Source organism: Gordionus sp. m RMFG-2023, chromosome 4 (assembly GCF_954871325.1).
Source record: "Gordionus sp. m RMFG-2023 chromosome 4, tfGorSpeb1-WG-v2, whole genome shotgun sequence".
In the NCBI taxonomy this organism is placed as follows: domain Eukaryota; kingdom Metazoa; phylum Nematomorpha; class Gordioida; order Chordodea; family Parachordodidae; genus Gordionus; species Gordionus sp. m RMFG-2023.
Genome location: NC_088778.1, coordinates 18,531,082 through 18,548,383, shown reverse-complemented (window position 1 = coordinate 18,548,383; position 17,302 = coordinate 18,531,082). Strand labels below are relative to the sequence as shown.

At 24.7% G+C, this 17,302-nt stretch overlaps 1 protein-coding gene across 1 annotated transcript in view; it reads right to left on the bottom strand.

The window, feature by feature from the left end:
- Positions 1-17,302, bottom strand: part of LOC135927740 (importin-7-like) — a 109,119-nt gene that overhangs the window by 75,009 nt on the left and 16,808 nt on the right. The window contains exons 7-12 of the mRNA XM_065463894.1: positions 8,942-9,036; positions 8,132-8,202; positions 3,958-4,060; positions 3,622-3,667; positions 3,345-3,444; positions 2,598-2,804 (exon numbers count right to left, since the gene is read on the bottom strand). Of these exons, the coding sequence (XP_065319966.1) occupies positions 2,598-2,804; positions 3,345-3,444; positions 3,622-3,667; positions 3,958-4,060; positions 8,132-8,202; positions 8,942-9,036 (622 nt within the window). The remainder of the gene's footprint in view (positions 1-2,597; positions 2,805-3,344; positions 3,445-3,621; positions 3,668-3,957; positions 4,061-8,131; positions 8,203-8,941; positions 9,037-17,302) is intronic.

The following is a 17,302-nucleotide window of genomic DNA, read 5'->3' as shown; positions in this document are numbered from 1 at the left end:
AGTTAAAACTTTAAATTTATTCTTACTCAAACCATAGTATTTACACTTAGTTTTAATGGATTGAACCCAGCCTGAAGAGGGAGTATAGGTCTGCAATGGGCGGGGTTTCGGTCAGCCCATCTAAGTGGGCGGGCTAATGGGCGGCTGAAAAATTTTTTGAGAATGGGCAGGTGGGCGGGTTAAAAAAATTTTAAACTATGGGCGGGCGGGCGGATTAAGGAAATTTAAAATTTTTGTTCAAAAACAAATTAAAGATATCCTAATTAATTATGATCAATAACAATATTTCTTTTTTTATTGTACCAATCGTTCTTTTAAGTGAAGAACACTTTACTAGTTTTTCGACATCTTTATCTAATTTTTTCCACCATATTATGATGCCTCGTAATGGATTTCATTGTTGTAATACCCGGATGCCCCGTATGCAATATATGCAAAACTCTTTTTTGAAGTGAGTACGGAATGATTAATCTGCCATTCCAAAATAAAATACCGTCATCATTTTCTATTTTCATCTATTCTTGTTCTAAAAGCTTGTAAATCTGGTATTTTGTATATTTGTACCATTTCTTTTCTTGATAGAGTTAATGTGTCCATAAGTAAGATTTCTTATATATTTCACTGTTTTATTTTCACTTGTTATTCTATCATCATTTTTCTCTATTGGGTTTCGCGATAAAGCATCTGCAATTATTTTATTAACTCCATTCTTGTACATTATATTATAGCTGATAATTTATAAACCCAACATAATAATCTTTGGTTTGTTAATGGCTTAAATCTATGTTATTACCATATATCTTTATTAAAGGTTTGTGGTCTGTTCAAATTTTAAATTTTCGTCCCAAATAGTTATGAGATTTTTCTACGCCGTTTATTATTGCTTTTGCTTCTTTGTCTATTGTAGAATAATTTTTTTCACCGTCTTGTAAAGTTCTTGAGGTGTAAGCTATTGGAAATTCGAACATATTTTTGCATAAATACAGCTCTAAATCCTTAGTTAGATGCATCTGTTTAATATTAACTCGAGGTCTGGTTTATAAAACTGTATAGTATTTTGTTCTCTATTCTGAATAGCATGAAACGATTACGAAAATAGCAAGGTATTTTATTTTGGAAAGGTAGATTAATCTTCGTACACACTTCAAAGAAGAGTTTTACATATATTTCATACGGAACATCCGGATCTCACTTGAGGAAGAGGATATACTTCAGACAGATATCCTACTTTGGTGGAAACGACAAGATATTTGCCAAAGCTATCAAGATTAGTAAGAAAAATATTGGCAATTATTGCAACTAGTGCTTCTTCTGAACGAGGATTTAGCATTGCTAGAAGGTTTTTAGAACAAAGAAGAACGTGTTTGAATTTAGAAAATGTTAATTCATTATTATTTTTGCATTTATCAATTTTATATTTATATTTATATCATAAATATTCTATTTGATCAGATAAATTGTTCATAATTTAAATTGAATATTTTTTTATGCTTAAATTAATTTCCTAAATTATAAACTTTTTGTAGAGGTGTAATGCTGAAATATTTTTATTAGATGCTTAAAAAATTAAAATTTCCTAAATTATAAACTTTTTGTAGAGGTGTAATGCTGAAATATTTTTATTAGATGCTTAAAAAATTAAAAGAATGACCATTATTAAATTTTATAAGTGGACTTGGGTTAAAATTTTTTATAAATAATGGGCGGGCGGGTAAAAAAATTTAGACAAATGGAATTTTTTTGAAAACTTTGGGCTGGTTGGGCAGCCGGGTTAAAAAAATTTTTAACATAGGGTGGGGGGCTTTTTGTCCAAAAACCCGCCCAATGCAGACCTCTAGGAGGGGGTAAAAATAATAAAAATTGGATATTATTTACAAATAACAGGTAACATCTATCATAAAAGTAAGAAAAAAATTCTCATTCCCCGTCATTTTTGACGGGCTATCTTCTAGTATTTTAAATAAAAAGTCAAGTATTTAATTGCTCAGATAAGTTTACAAGTAATAATATAAGTGGCCACTTAGAAAAAATCATATTTATTTTTAAAAAAATTATAATTCATAAAAGTATGCAATTTAAGCAAGAAAAACAATTGGAAAAGGTATCAAAGTGTAAATACTATGTCATCTACAACAATATTGGTATTATAAATCTACAAGGCATCTTTATAATCCGTAAAGATTTTTAACCCGATTTGCCTAAGCGTATATTTAAATTGTATACTGTCCATCTCATTTTTATATAGTTTCAAAGAATATTGAGAAAAATAACTGCTTAAAATTAAAAAAATCAAATTTTTTACAAAATATAAAAAAAATATTTGTAAAAATTAACAACCAACAATTTTCTATATTAAAAATAATCATACAACAAAAAAATATTTTAAAAAAAATATGCGTAAAAATTAATAACATAACCAATGGTTTTCGATAATAAAAATATCATTCAACAAAAAAAAATTTAAAAAATAAAAATAAATAAATCAACCAATCCTGATAAATATATAAATAAAAGATAACCAATGGTAATTATGACTCACAAACCATAATCTTATCATGAATTGCATAATTAAATGATTTCGAATAAAATAATTAAACCTATCATATTAAGGTATCCATCCATAGCCCTAAATTTATTTTCGCTTGAAGTATCAAGTGACAATGGATAGGAAGGATGAGGGGACGTAGATAAATCGGAAACGCAGTAGTTGACGGTTTGGTGAAGCATTCCCTGGCGTTTGGAACACAAAGCGAATAAAAAATCCTTAGCTGCTGTCACCGGAGATACAAAATCCTCGTATATATCTAAAAATGTATATTATATATCATTTAATGTCTAAATCTTAACTAATTAACTGTTTTAATTTCTTTACTGTGATACTAAGCAATGATTTTAAAAATACTGAATCCCACTTATGATTAAAATTATAGATACATGACTTCGATTTTTGCTATGGCTAATCAGAAGTGTTATTGTAGTTTATCTACGGCAGCGATTTGCTTGAAATATACATTTGTAAAAGGTTGAAATAAGCCTTAAGGGAGACCTAAAAAATATAAGTGGACTATAAATATGAAACCCGTGAAGATACAGATATGGGGCATATTGTCATGACCTTAAATCGTTACATCATAAATTTAAATAAAATCTTTATCATATGATTTTATCAGAAAGATAGATGACATTATATATCCTGCGTCGGAGCTGTTTTGGTTAAATAAACACGAGATGATCCGGTTAAAAAAATTTTTAAATAGGATAGAGTCATTCGGCCCAACAGGAATTTAGATGATAGGTTTGCAAAATAATTCAATAAGATAAAAACTATAAGCTTAAAAAATTACCGAATTTTGTTCGAATATATTCGATAGGATCATTTTCCCATAAAAATTCGTCTTCATCATCGTATTTCATTAATTTAAATATTATTTCACGAATTATGATCTAAATAAGAAATGCAATTTAAATTTAAACAAATAATAATTAGAAAAGGTCAAACGTCCGTTCCAGCTAATATTTTCATGACGAAACGAGGCTCTTTAAGGTTTTTTAGATGCCCCCGTCTGGCCGGAACGTTTAAAATTATAAATATTCTATAATATAATTAATTCGATAATTTACATCAACGTGAGGCTTCAATAACTTCCAACAATAAGATTGAATCAAACTAAAAAATAAAATTGAATATTATAAAAATATAAATCAAAATATAAAGTATCTCTGTCAATCCATTTAATAATCATATTTTTAATATAATATAAACAAACTTATATTTTAAAATTTGATCAATGAGATATAAGTGGAAATAATATCGGACGATTCCATATATAATATCGAAATGGATAAAAATGGAGTTTTTATTCGATGTAAGAGCAATTTAAAAATATGGGTCGGTTAGGATTATTGTTAAAAAGATAAAATAATTCTTATTAAGCAATTTATTAAATAAATGATTACCATTCCGACAGGTATGCAAAACAAAAGTTTATAACGCGAGGCGATACATAGTTCCCTTGCCGATAAAAGTCTAAAAATTTTAAGATGGTTTCGAGTAATGGAGCTATTAAAAAATAAGTCATTTAATCCATTTGTAAATTACTTCAGGTAAAAAAAATAATATTGGAAGTGGTAGAGTGAAGCAAATGTCTGCAACGGACAGGTTTTTAGCCCATCTATACCATGAGGGGACGGATTTTTAGCCAATCTATACTATGAGAGGAAGGGTTAAAAACATTGAACATATGAGTGGGCGGTTTACCATGAATCTGAAATATTTTTAGAACGAAATTAGCAGAACGGGCTAATATTTATTAAAAATATTCTTTTATTTCATCATAATTATTATAGTTTTGAATAAAAATACAATAAATAAAAGACAAACCTACCAATCAAACAATTTTAAAACATTGGACGGGCAGGTTAAACAAATTTTTAGATAAATGGACGGGCGAGTTAAATTGTTATAAATAATGGACGGGGCCCGAACACTTTGGTTAAACTTTCTTTGAAATCACTTGGCAAAATGATAAAACTTTAATTTTAGCATAAATTAAAAATAAAAGAAAGACTTATTTATTATTCCAAATTCAATAGATTATATAGCATTTCTTGAAACATTGATATAATCTGCCAACTAATTTGGAAATTATTTAATCGAAAAATTAAATAATTTGATACATCATTCTTATAGTTTCAATTTCTATTTCAATACTTATTAAAATCCAATTTATATGTTGAAGAATTCTCAGTTATTAATGACCTTTCAGAAATTGTGCATTTATAGAGCAAAACCATGCACAAGGATACCATTGGTTCAATAATCAGGTCACTATACACCTTTTATGATTTATAACCGTTAAGATGGCTTAATTAAACAAATAAATTTTGTTGTTAAATCTGATTGTTTAAAGAACAACGCATGTGCATTTTATTTATTTCAAACAATTGATCTTATCTTTAAAAAAAGATTTGGCAAAGTAATCAAAATTATTCTGATGGGGCATACCCAATATAAAAATACAAAAACGTTTATTAACCTCTACAATCATTAAAATGATTTTGGGATAAAGGCATCTATCTCATTTATATAATTTTTAAATAAAAATTTACATAAGTATCCATTAAATTTAAACCATTAAACTTAAATATGATGATATTTAAGTTAAATTTGATCAATTCTAGCTACATATAAGGTCATAACTCCTAGACCCATGTTCATCCAAAAAAATTAAAAAATTTGAAAAAATATTTTTTTTCTATGACCATTTCCGTTAATCGAGTTTCTATCAAATTTATGTAGTGCTGTAAACATTTTTTAAAAAATCGAACGCGTTCGAGTTCAACGTTCATTGACAAAAATCCGCGTTCACGTTCATGTTCAAAGAAAAGGAACGCGTTCACGTTAATAAAACCGTTTAAAATTTTATGATTTTTTTTTAAATTTAATTAAATATAATAAACTTATATTTTTTAATACAATATATTTTAGCCATGTTAAAATATAATAGTTTTATTTTGATAATATAATTATAAATAAAATATAATATAATATAATATAGCGAATAAAAAGATATTTTATTTATAAAAATTTTTCTTATTAAATTTTAATAACAATTGTTTTCAAAATATTTATCTGATAGACAGGAACCATTGGCAGTTAATATGGCATTATATATACTAAAAACGCGCTCTACAGAGGAAGATGAGGGGATTGCGGTATTATACTTAATAAACAGCCTTTTAACGAGGAAAATTAATTTAAAAATATTGTTTTGTTATTTGCAAAAAATTGAGATAAGTTATCCTCCTCCAATCCATTCTCTACACTTGACAAAAAATAAGAATATCTCGAAATTAAGAGTTCTCTAGGGTTTTCAAAGCATTTTTTTTAATAACGCTATAAGTCTATTTTTAATAGGTTCGTTCTGTAGAAGTTTAATCCATGGCCATTAAAGTTTGAATGCTGGATGTATAATTGCAGAAAGAACATATTGAACCTTATATATATGTTCAAATCTTTAAAAAAATAAAATATATGTAATTAATTGAGAGTGATAGGTTTAATACCTGTTATTAATCCTATTTAATATATCAATAGTTGGCCATATTTGAGGTCACTAATTTTTTTAATATTAAAATAACTATCATTATTGTTGGGGTCAAATATCCCAAATGCATTATTTTTTCAAATTTAATGATTTAACTAAGTTATATCATATAAAATCAAATAAGATGTTAATGAGAAAGAAAGAAAGAAAGAAAGAACAATTATCATATTTGGTCATAGTAATGATAAATTTTCAGAATCAGATGATGAGGATTAAATAATAATATCCATGCTTATGCTAATCTATTAAATTAAAATATAAACAATAATATTCAAGTTAATAAACTATGTGTTAAAAAAATTGAAATGTGAAAAGGAAATACACAGCCGATTAAAAAATATAAATAATACATTTTATAAAAAAATTCGGAAATATTAAATTTTTCAAATAAATAAAAATAATATTTTTAAAATTGAACGAACGTTAAATTCGAACGCGTTCGTCATAAAAAAGGAACGCGTTCGTCATAAAAGGAACGCGTTCGTCATAAAAAAGGAACGCGTTCACGTTCAAAGTTCGTCAAAAATAAAAGGAACGCCGTTCATTGTTTTTTTCAAAAAAACGAAAACTACATAATAAAATTTAAATTATTGCTCTAACTTAATTTATTCTTGAGATATTTGAAAATTAATGAAGTGCATTTTGTCAAAAATGTACAATTTTTCCACTCTTTAAACGCCTATATCTTAGCGAGTAAGTGGCGTATGAAATTTCATTTTTTTTCTTAGTTATAGTATATACAACCAATATAAAAAATATTTAAATAAATTTGAAAGGGTCGGGTTGAAATCTTGGTTAATTTGATAAGGAATTCACTATATATAGATTCTGAGATGTTTATAAATTAGTTATTTCTTAAACCATATTATAATTATCTTCATCTGATAGGTGCATTGGGAAAATCCCATTTATCTGATGTACCAGAAATATTTACAAAAATTTTGCTGTCTAGATTTCCATTTTGTTGAAAATTTTTTAGACCCGTGTTACTTTACCCTCTAAATAAATATTGGAGCATAGAAGGTTTTTTAAAATTTCGTTTTTTTGCGCCCCAGCCAGAATTTATAATTTTTTGTGTCCGAACCCATCCAAGGCCAATTTTATGTTCCAGCCAGACTAAAAAAATTTGAAATTTGCACCCTTTTTATTAAATATAAGTAGGGATTTCCTCCATAATTCAGATTTTCCATTTGTATTTTATTTAGTCTCAACTTCTTGAATTCTAATCTTACCAGAAATTGTTTATAAATTTGGATCCTAGATCTTAGATAAAACAAAAATTACCAATGAAAATATTCTTAACTATTATAATTTGATTAATATTCAAGATTTTATGTTGGCAAATGTAGAATATAATATATATTAATAAATTTGATAGAATATGATGTATGTAAGTATTCGAGTTTTAACTAGTAACAATACAAATCAGAATCAGTAGAAACTAATTTGGGAAAATGGAAATTATGTAAATGAATAAATGAAATATGATTATGATTGACATTTTGATGAAACAAAATGATAATTGAGGATATTTCTAATATTTAATTTTCAGACTTAGGGTCAAAAATATTTGTGCAGCCTCAGAAAAAATTTGGTCTACTTTTGGAAAAACACAAACAAAGATAATAAATAAATCGACTATACTCTGAAATAGTGAGAAAATTTAATCAACAACTGCGTGATAAAATTCTCGCAGATTCCAATACAATGGGAACAATCAATAAAGAGCTATATTATATTAATTGTATTATAATAATATATATAAATAAAAAACTTTTTCTTTATTTTCCCGCTTATTTCTAGGGAATTTCCCCAAGAATTAATTTCCATAGAATTTCACATCATTAGTTATATCCCACATAATCTTTTACGGGTTAAAAAAAATAAGATTTATATTATGGCCACCATAAATATTTAAGGTTATCATTAAGAGAATGAGAAAATTTAATTATTAAAAAAATTCAAATGGATAAATTATAATTCGTATATTTTATTATTCATATTTTAAAAAATTAAATGTAAACTTGTAAAAGTAATCATATAATAGTGTGCGAAATCCTTGTATTCTTTGCTAACAATGGCAGGAGTCCCATATCTATTTATTAAAAAAATATATAATAAATAATCGAATATATTAATTTCAAAAGTGTAACTAGATATATAAGAAAATTTCACCCAATCATGAATATTTCGATGAAAAATAATCAAATAATTATTTTATCGGTATAGCCTTAAAAAAGATATATCTCAAATTGTGCATATTCAAACCTAAAATTATGTATTCTCACAACATTTATGATATACTAATCTAAAAAAAATATTTAAGTTTAACAGTTATTGCATGATTTTTTTCTAAGGTACCCATTTCCCTTCAATATTTTTTAATTACCAATTTAATCCACAAAATGTCTTTCAATCATGATATTTTAATTTATTTTTCCCAAAAAAATCAAATATAAAAAATGACATCATATATTGGGTAAAATTTTATTATAAATATTATATTTGGTTCTTTATAATAAAAATTTAAGCAATTATATCGCAAGGATTTTGTTATATTCATAATTCTTCCAAAAATATATATTGCTCTGAGTATACTTTTTTTTTCAAATTAAAAAAAGTCACACATGGAGTTGGGTTACTTTAAATTCAATTAAATGCAAATAATCAAAAAAGAATCGATAAATTTAAATGAAATATTAAAAAATTGGGCTAAAATATTCACCCATTTCTTTTATTAATATTTTAAAAAAGCTTGAAGTCATTTTGACCCCCATCTTATTAAAATAAAAAATAACTGATTTTATTATATGATTTTGATTGGTCATTATAACCTTTCACATATCCTGCACAAAATATGTAGTATCCATTTTTTACATTTCCACCATACGCTACTGGCTCTTTCATCTTCTTCCAAATCATTTACATGCTTTTTAAATGTATTAATAATATTATTAATAACTCAACGTAATTAATGTTCGGCTACCTTAATTTTCTAATCTTTAACTTTAAAAAAATAGGTATGAAACAAATTTTATTTTCAATTTTTCCAGTTTTATTAAATATAAATATAATTAACATAATTTATAAAAATTATTAAAGAGTATATCTAAAACGAGTTATTCGTTATTAAATATTGAATTGAATATGAATAACGAAAACATATTATATGTAATAATTTTTTATCCATTATACGATCGAATCATTTGAAATTATTAGTAAAATTTGATTTATCTGTATTACACAAAATTTATAGTATATATATATCCGATATTCTTAAAATTATTTGTATCTAAAATGTTCCGTACGGAATATTTTATTTTATTTCTATATACATTCATAAATTACTTTTTAAATTTTAATAATCTAATTTTTCCAGGGTTTGAAAAAAAAAATCTCTTGAATTTTTTTAAAGAAATTTATCTAAAATTTTAAATATATTTAGTAAAAAAATCTTTTATAAGTTAAACCTTTCATAATTTTCATGCACAAGAACTTTCTAAATGAAATCACAAATTTAAAAAAAAAAATATTCAAAGATTAATTCAAAAATTTTTAACATCCTCTAATTTTCTCATTTTTGAAAATATATTTAAGGAATTTAATTTTCGAATAGAATATTTGATGAATCAAATCGAATAATGTTTTTAAATATTCATAAGCAGCCACATGTTTTAAAATTGAGTTGCGTCACCTTATATTTAATAATTGCCATTGACAATATTCTTAGATATAGAACTAGTTAATAGTTCTCTTGATTATAATATTAACTCTTTTAATTTTTAAAAAGGTATCATCATCAAATTCGTGGAACAAAGGAATGATTTGATAAATTTTAATTATATTTTTTATGTATTAATTATTTTATCGAAGTTATATAAAAGATTATAGTTTTATCATATTTTTATCGAAATAAATGGATACAAAATTAAAAAAAAGATTGAAATTCGATTCAAATAAAGACTTTTTATAAAAAATGATTTAGAATTTTAGATGAATATTAATCAAAAATCTTACATGAGCATTCTCAAAAAAGATTTTAAAAAAATTTCCATTTTTCATCACAAATTATATATTTACAACATAATTTCTTTTTATTATTTAAATATGACGATTATTTTTAATTAATTGCTAGTCTATATTTAACTACAATATATATCAGAGACCTGCAGGCCCGGCCCTAGACCCGGCCCGGGCAGGGCCGGGCCGTATTTTAAATTTTCTAAATATACCAGGGCCGGGCCGGGCCTAAAAAAATTTTTTTTAAACATATCCGGGCCGGGCCTAAAAAATTTTTTTTTAAATATATCCGGGCCGGGCCTAAAAAAATTTTTTTTAAATATATCCGGGCCGGGCCGGGCTTAAGATTGTTAAACCCGGGCCGGGCCGGGTTTTAATATTTTTAATAAAAATTTTTACATTATGAGTTAATGGTTATAAGATTATATTATATTATAGTTATGATTAATATAATATTGGGTGATGGTTAACACTACCTAACAACCCAAAGATCGATCTAATTATTAATTTCCTGCAAATTTATTCAAAGTATTAATATATTTTTTATAATTCATATCTAAATTTTTACAACATATTTTACCAAAACAATCAAATAAAGGAATATTTTAAATAAGCCCCAATATTCAAGTATTATTAATATATTTTTTTATAATTCATATCTAAATTTTTAGAATATATTTTACCAAAACAATCAAATAAAGGATTATCACTTCTTAAAGTTTGTAATTGATTTTACTTAATATAAAGCATTTTTTAATTGAAAAATTTGTTTTACACAAGTATCATTTTATTTCTCTTTTTCTCTGTCCCAAATTCAAGCAATTACGTATGTAGTCAGGGACAGATCGCAAAATGACGGAAAACTATATAAAAAATTATATTAAATTACAAGAGGCTCAGGAAGTAAATGAAATACCATCGACCAGTCAAATTACGACTGTTGTTAAACAAACTGAATCGTTTTATGACAAATGGGGCGATGGTAATTCTGGTAATATGTCAATACCCGATGATGAATATTATAATTACATAAATAATAGACAAAACATTTAAGGTGGATAATTTGTTAAAGTGGTGGGCGGCTCATCAAAGCGAATTTCCAATTTTAGCAAAATTGGCAATTCCTGCTTTAAGTGCAAGCTGTGAGCGGAATTTTTCCACTACTGGGAGAATTCTTGAAGAAAGAAGAAGTAATCTTCAACCTGAAAAGGTAGATATGCTTCTCTTTCTTCATGATAATTTGTGAATTTTTAATATCTTTCTTGAGTATAGGGTTTCGTCAATCATGCTGGTTTTTTACTTTGCAAACTGTCAAATATTTATTGCATTTATTATATTTACCTTGAGTCATGAAAGTTTTTAATCCAACATTTTTCATTATTTTTTTTTACAATATTATATAATACAATTATCTTCTTTTGTTAAAAATTTATATTATAAAATAAATTATATTAATATTGTGCAATTAGATTATATTTTCAAAATACTATTTATTATACATGCATTTTTTTAAATAGCGATTTATTTTTATTTTATAAATTAAATAGTAAATTAAATACATTATATTATATTCTCAAAATATTTTCCATTTTTATAAATTAAATATTAGTTTTATTTTTTTTAAATGTAATATAAAATATAGTATATGACAAATATTATTACCATTTTTATGAATATTAGTTTTATTTTTATAAATGCAATATAAAATATAGTATATGCTCAAAATATCCATTTTTATAAATAACAGTTTTATAATTTTTATAAATTCAATATAATATTCTCAAAATATTAGCTTTTTACATGCATTTTTTAAATAATAAGCGATAATACTCGCTGAAAAATATGGTAAAATACCTCATAGGTGAATTTTTGTATATACCAGGTCGAATATAATTTTAAAAAATTCCGAGCTGGGCCTGAAATTTTTTTTTAAAAAATATCCGGGCCGGGCCTTAAATTTTTAAATCCGGGCCGGGCCGTTAAAAATTTTTTTAAAAAATATCCGGGCCGGGCCTTAAATTTTTAAATCCGGGCCAGGCCGGGCCGTAAAAAATTTTTTTTTAAATATCCGGGCCGGGCCTAAAAAATTTAAAACCGGGCCGGGCCGTGCAAATGGTACCTCTGCAGGTCTCTGATATATATTAAATTAAAATAAAATCTTATTTTGTTTACTCCCTTTTATTGTATATTTAATGACACTCGTTTCACTGTAAGAACCTTTTCCTCTTTTAAGGAATCTCAAATTAATCAAAGAAAATTGGTACAAAGTAACAAATTATATATAATTTTGTAAATCTCAAAATTCTTCTGAAGAAAATACAAAAATTATTTTAAAAATATCTTTAGTGTAGTTATATTTCGAAAAAATATATATATTTTGAGAAGGACCTAATTTGAAACGACGAAACTTGATAAATATGTTTATTACTAATATTATAAATTTAAATAAAAATATTAATTTAGAAAATAAAATTTTATTTAGTTTATTATCATTTTAGGAATAGAAAAGTTAATTATAAAGGGCATTTAAAACGATGAAACCATCAAATATGCTTATACCAAAACCATTATATTTAAATATTTAAGTAAAAATATTAACGGATAAAATAAGAATTTAAATTTTATCAATTTTTACAAATTTAGAAATAAATAAATCATAGAGGGCGTTATTTTAAAAGATATTTATAATTATAATTAGCAATGTACAGATATTTTTTATCGGATCGGGCCGATATTTCACCCATTTAAAAATATCGGTTATCGGTCAATATTATAAAATTTCCCGATCCGATCCGATATAAAATGGCGCCTTTAACAAAAATAAAATGTTATAAAATTTTTAAAAAAAGTTATATCTAAAATCATTTATTTTTATAAATAAATCGAAATCCATTTTTATGTATATTTTTTTAAATAATAATTAATTAATAAACATTCTGCCATATTGTTATTCTTTGGGCATTCTGTCTATAAAAGTGTGCGATAATCTCTTCAGAATCTATTTTTAGTGAAGCTGGTGATATCGACAGTTACCATCGCCTCAGGCTGACCTATGATAAATTGGAAATTTTGGTATTTCTAAAAAGAAATCTTAGATATATTGTTAAATATTATTTTAAATATTTATTTCAAATTTCATAATATATTTGATTATTTAAGTATATAGATTAATGTTATTACTTATTATATAAAAGTGATATAACAATAAAAATATTTTATTTACTTTTAGAATTGCAATTGAATTGAATATAAACTATAACTGATCATTATAATATATTTAAATGTTATGGTATTAAATTATAGAGGTTATACTAATAAAAAGTATATTAAAAATTAAAACCATTGGTATGTTTACATAATACAAAATTAGATAGGATATCGGATGGGTAATCGGCCGATATCAATTTAATATCGGGAATATCGTATAGGCCTCAGTGGTATCGGTACACCCCTAATTATAATGTATTTTATAAATAAAAATATGCATTTTATATTATAAATAACAATTAATTATTTTATAAAATTATTATATACACTAAAATTTTTCCAAAAATACATTTTTTTGTACCATAATAAGATGAAAATAAATTATCTTAATAGAGAGTGACCTCTATAATTGATTTTTCCTAAAATTATAAAAAATTAATAAAATTTAGATCCTTATTTTTTCCAGATTTTGACTTAAATATTTAAATATGGTATAAACATATTTGATGAGTTTCATTATTTTAAACGTTCTTTATAATTGATCTTTCAATTAAAATTATAAAAAAACTAAATATTCTTATTTTTTTTCATATATATTTTTACTTAAATATATAATATTGATAATAAACACATTTCCTGAGTTTCATCGTTTTAAATGGGCCACTTTTCAAAATATTTTTTTTATCGGAAATACAGAATACTTTTATTTCAAAACCCTGATGTTTTTCAATTCTTTTTAAAACAAAGTTTAATTTATTTTAACTCCGGAAAAATTTTAGAGTATAACTAATTTACTGTGCCATTTGATTAGAAAATTAAATTTAAAGTCTTTATAAGAGTTGTATATTGTGATATCATAATTAGAATCGGCAATTGGAAAAAAGTTATCAGTATAAGGATTGGTGTTATTATGATCTGGCATATCCAATGCAGTTGCCCCTACAATTTAAAAAAAATTCTTTTATTGTTTTACTACACTCATCCATAAAGGTGATTTCTGATTATGATATAGGACTTGACCTCGTGATTCCGTTAATATTAAATTACATTTTAATAAATTTTGGTCGATGTCTAGCAAATTAGGTTGTTATCCGAGATTACATGTCATAAAATTATTTTTCCAATTTCAAAATATGCTCAAAAATATAAACCAAAAAAAATACAAATGCTTAATTTATAATTGCACATGTCATAATATAAGAAATGATAAATGGACAGACTACATTAGAAAAAGACATGGTGGGCTTAATATTAACAATATAAAGAAAAGTTTTGAAATAATAGCTTTTAAGAATATTTCTCAAAATTTGACGCTTAGAAAAGTAATTTTTAATGATGAATAGATGAAATTTTTAAATCAAACATATTTATTACACCAAAGGGAATGGCGGAAAATTTAATCGTTAAAAATGATATCGAGGATATTTGTGAATTTTATCATTTAAATTCAAGTTAAATTATAGAAGAAATGTTGAAGTTTTGAAATATTTATAAGATGCTAAAACGGGGGATGTAATTATTACACATGACCTAGAGGTTAAAGAATCTAAAGATTTGTCATATTCTGAGAATTGTGAATTTATTTAATTAAAATATATTCACTAATACATTATTTAGTTATTCTTCCTCTAATGATAATAATTCTGAGACTTAGACTGGAAAAATTATTGGTTTATTTTTCCTTATCGTCTACCTTTAAATTTTTCTGCTTTCCCTAATTTAACAATTTTATATAAATTTTTATTAACCATTCCTACTACCTCATGTACTGCCGAAAGGGTCATGAGTAAAATTAAATTAATTAAAACAAGACTTCGTAGTACCATAAAGATCCATTTCTTAATAATTTAGCCATTTTTCAATGGAAAATTTTTTATTTAAACAATTAAATATTGATGGTGATCGATAATTTTATATTAACGTTTTATTTATTTTGGCAATTGATTTATTTTTTTTGATATCAATTTGTTTCTAAATTTAAACGACATAATTAGTTATTTGATGATTTATTTATTGTTAAAAAAAGATATAAAAGGAAAATTGTTTTTGATTAAAAGACATCAAAAATGTAAATTATAATAATAAAACAAAATAAAAATCTGACTTATTTGAATATGAATATTATATAAAAAAGAGAATTAATAATAATTCTATGTTAATTCTTCAAAATTATAAATTCCTTCGTTTTCTCTTCCCCTAATTTGTCTAAATTATTCATTTAAAATTAATATTTTTTAAAGTATATATTTTTTTACATTTTATTTATATATATTAAAGATTGATGCAAAAATTATTTTTAAAATTTATGGGCCTCAAAAAATAATTAACCATTTTTTCGAAGGAGGGGATTTTTAGGGGGTATTTCTGCTTCTATCGCTCAGAAAATGTAGGGGCCCCTAATCCAATGTGACCTATTATATCTAGAAATTTTTTCTTTGATCCCCCTTAAACTAATATTCATCCTCTGTTGTTTTATATACCGTGATGATATGTATCAGGTCAATTCAGCGAAACTTCCACAGCGGAACACTTTATAACGAAACATTGATCGTTAATGTCGTATAACGCGAAAGAATTTTAAAATGAAGGTGATATCACAAAACATTTACAGCAAAAGTAGTATATTGCGAATTTATTTAGGCAAATTCTAAACCTTGAACCCTTTGGAGCGAATTCATTTTTGTGAAACTTTCATCGCGAACTCATTAGCAAAACTTTAATCGCGCCTTTCTAGCTATTGTTTAACCACGAATGTATTTGCGTGAAGTTATTAACGCGAGAGCATTACCGTGAAACAATAAATATATAGCGAATGCATTTATTAAAAGAAACGACATATTCAATAAAATATTTAGGATATTTCGTTACTTATTGTTTATTAAGTAAGCAAAAGGCTTATATGTCACCTTATCTGACGATAAAATAACCAATTTCCTACTTTTGATTCAGTTTTATGCCTAATAAATTCCTCCCCCAACCATCTTCAACATAAATTTTGAAAATGCGCTTTATGCATTCAAAGTAAAATTGAACAACTAAGCAGAAATACTTATAATTTCCCCTCACTTATTCAGGATCAAAAATACTGTAAGCTAAAATTTTTATAATTTTCTCTGATTTTTTTAAAATTATAGATGATATTTTGCTAGGTAAAAATTTTAATTTTCTCAGAATTTTTTCATTAAATTCTCCGAATTTATTTTTTTGTTTGAATTTTGATATTTTTTAATTGTTTAAATATCTGAACCCCGTGAACTTAAAGGTGTGGCAAAAGATTTTTTTTATATTGATAAATTTCAATTTTTGAATAATATAAACCTAAAATGGAAATTATGTATAACGTCCAATGCGATATATTTCAAGACAGTTATAGATTCATACCACATTATTGCATGCCTTCCAAGTTTTCACTTTTTTATATAATTAACTTCGATATAACTTTCTGATATAATATTATTCTAATTAATTTGAAAATTTTGTTCACCCCCTTCTGGATTCTTTCCTTATTTCAATAACTGCAAAGTTATAATCAAAAAAATTTTAAAATACTCTATTATACAAGATAAATTTATAATAGTAGAGAATTAGGGATATTGTGGGAAAATATCATATGTATTTTAATTTATAATTATTTAGATTTTTTTGTTTTAGATGATTTCATTGATATAAACTTTTTCTCCATATTTCAAACTCCTTTATGCTTGATATTGTAACTATCGACAACTAAGATTGTAAATTGGTGGTCTGATAATTTTAATTCTCTAATAGTGGCTAAATAAATGAGTTATATATATTATTATAAGATTTATACTCTATAAATAATTAGAAAAAACTTTAAGAATTTTAAAATATTTGTTTGAGTTTCCGGTATCAAAAGATCGGAATATGGATGATAAATTATTTAACATAAATGAATGACAAAAAAATGCCATAGATATAATTGATTTTTTAATCGCTGTTCAAAATTC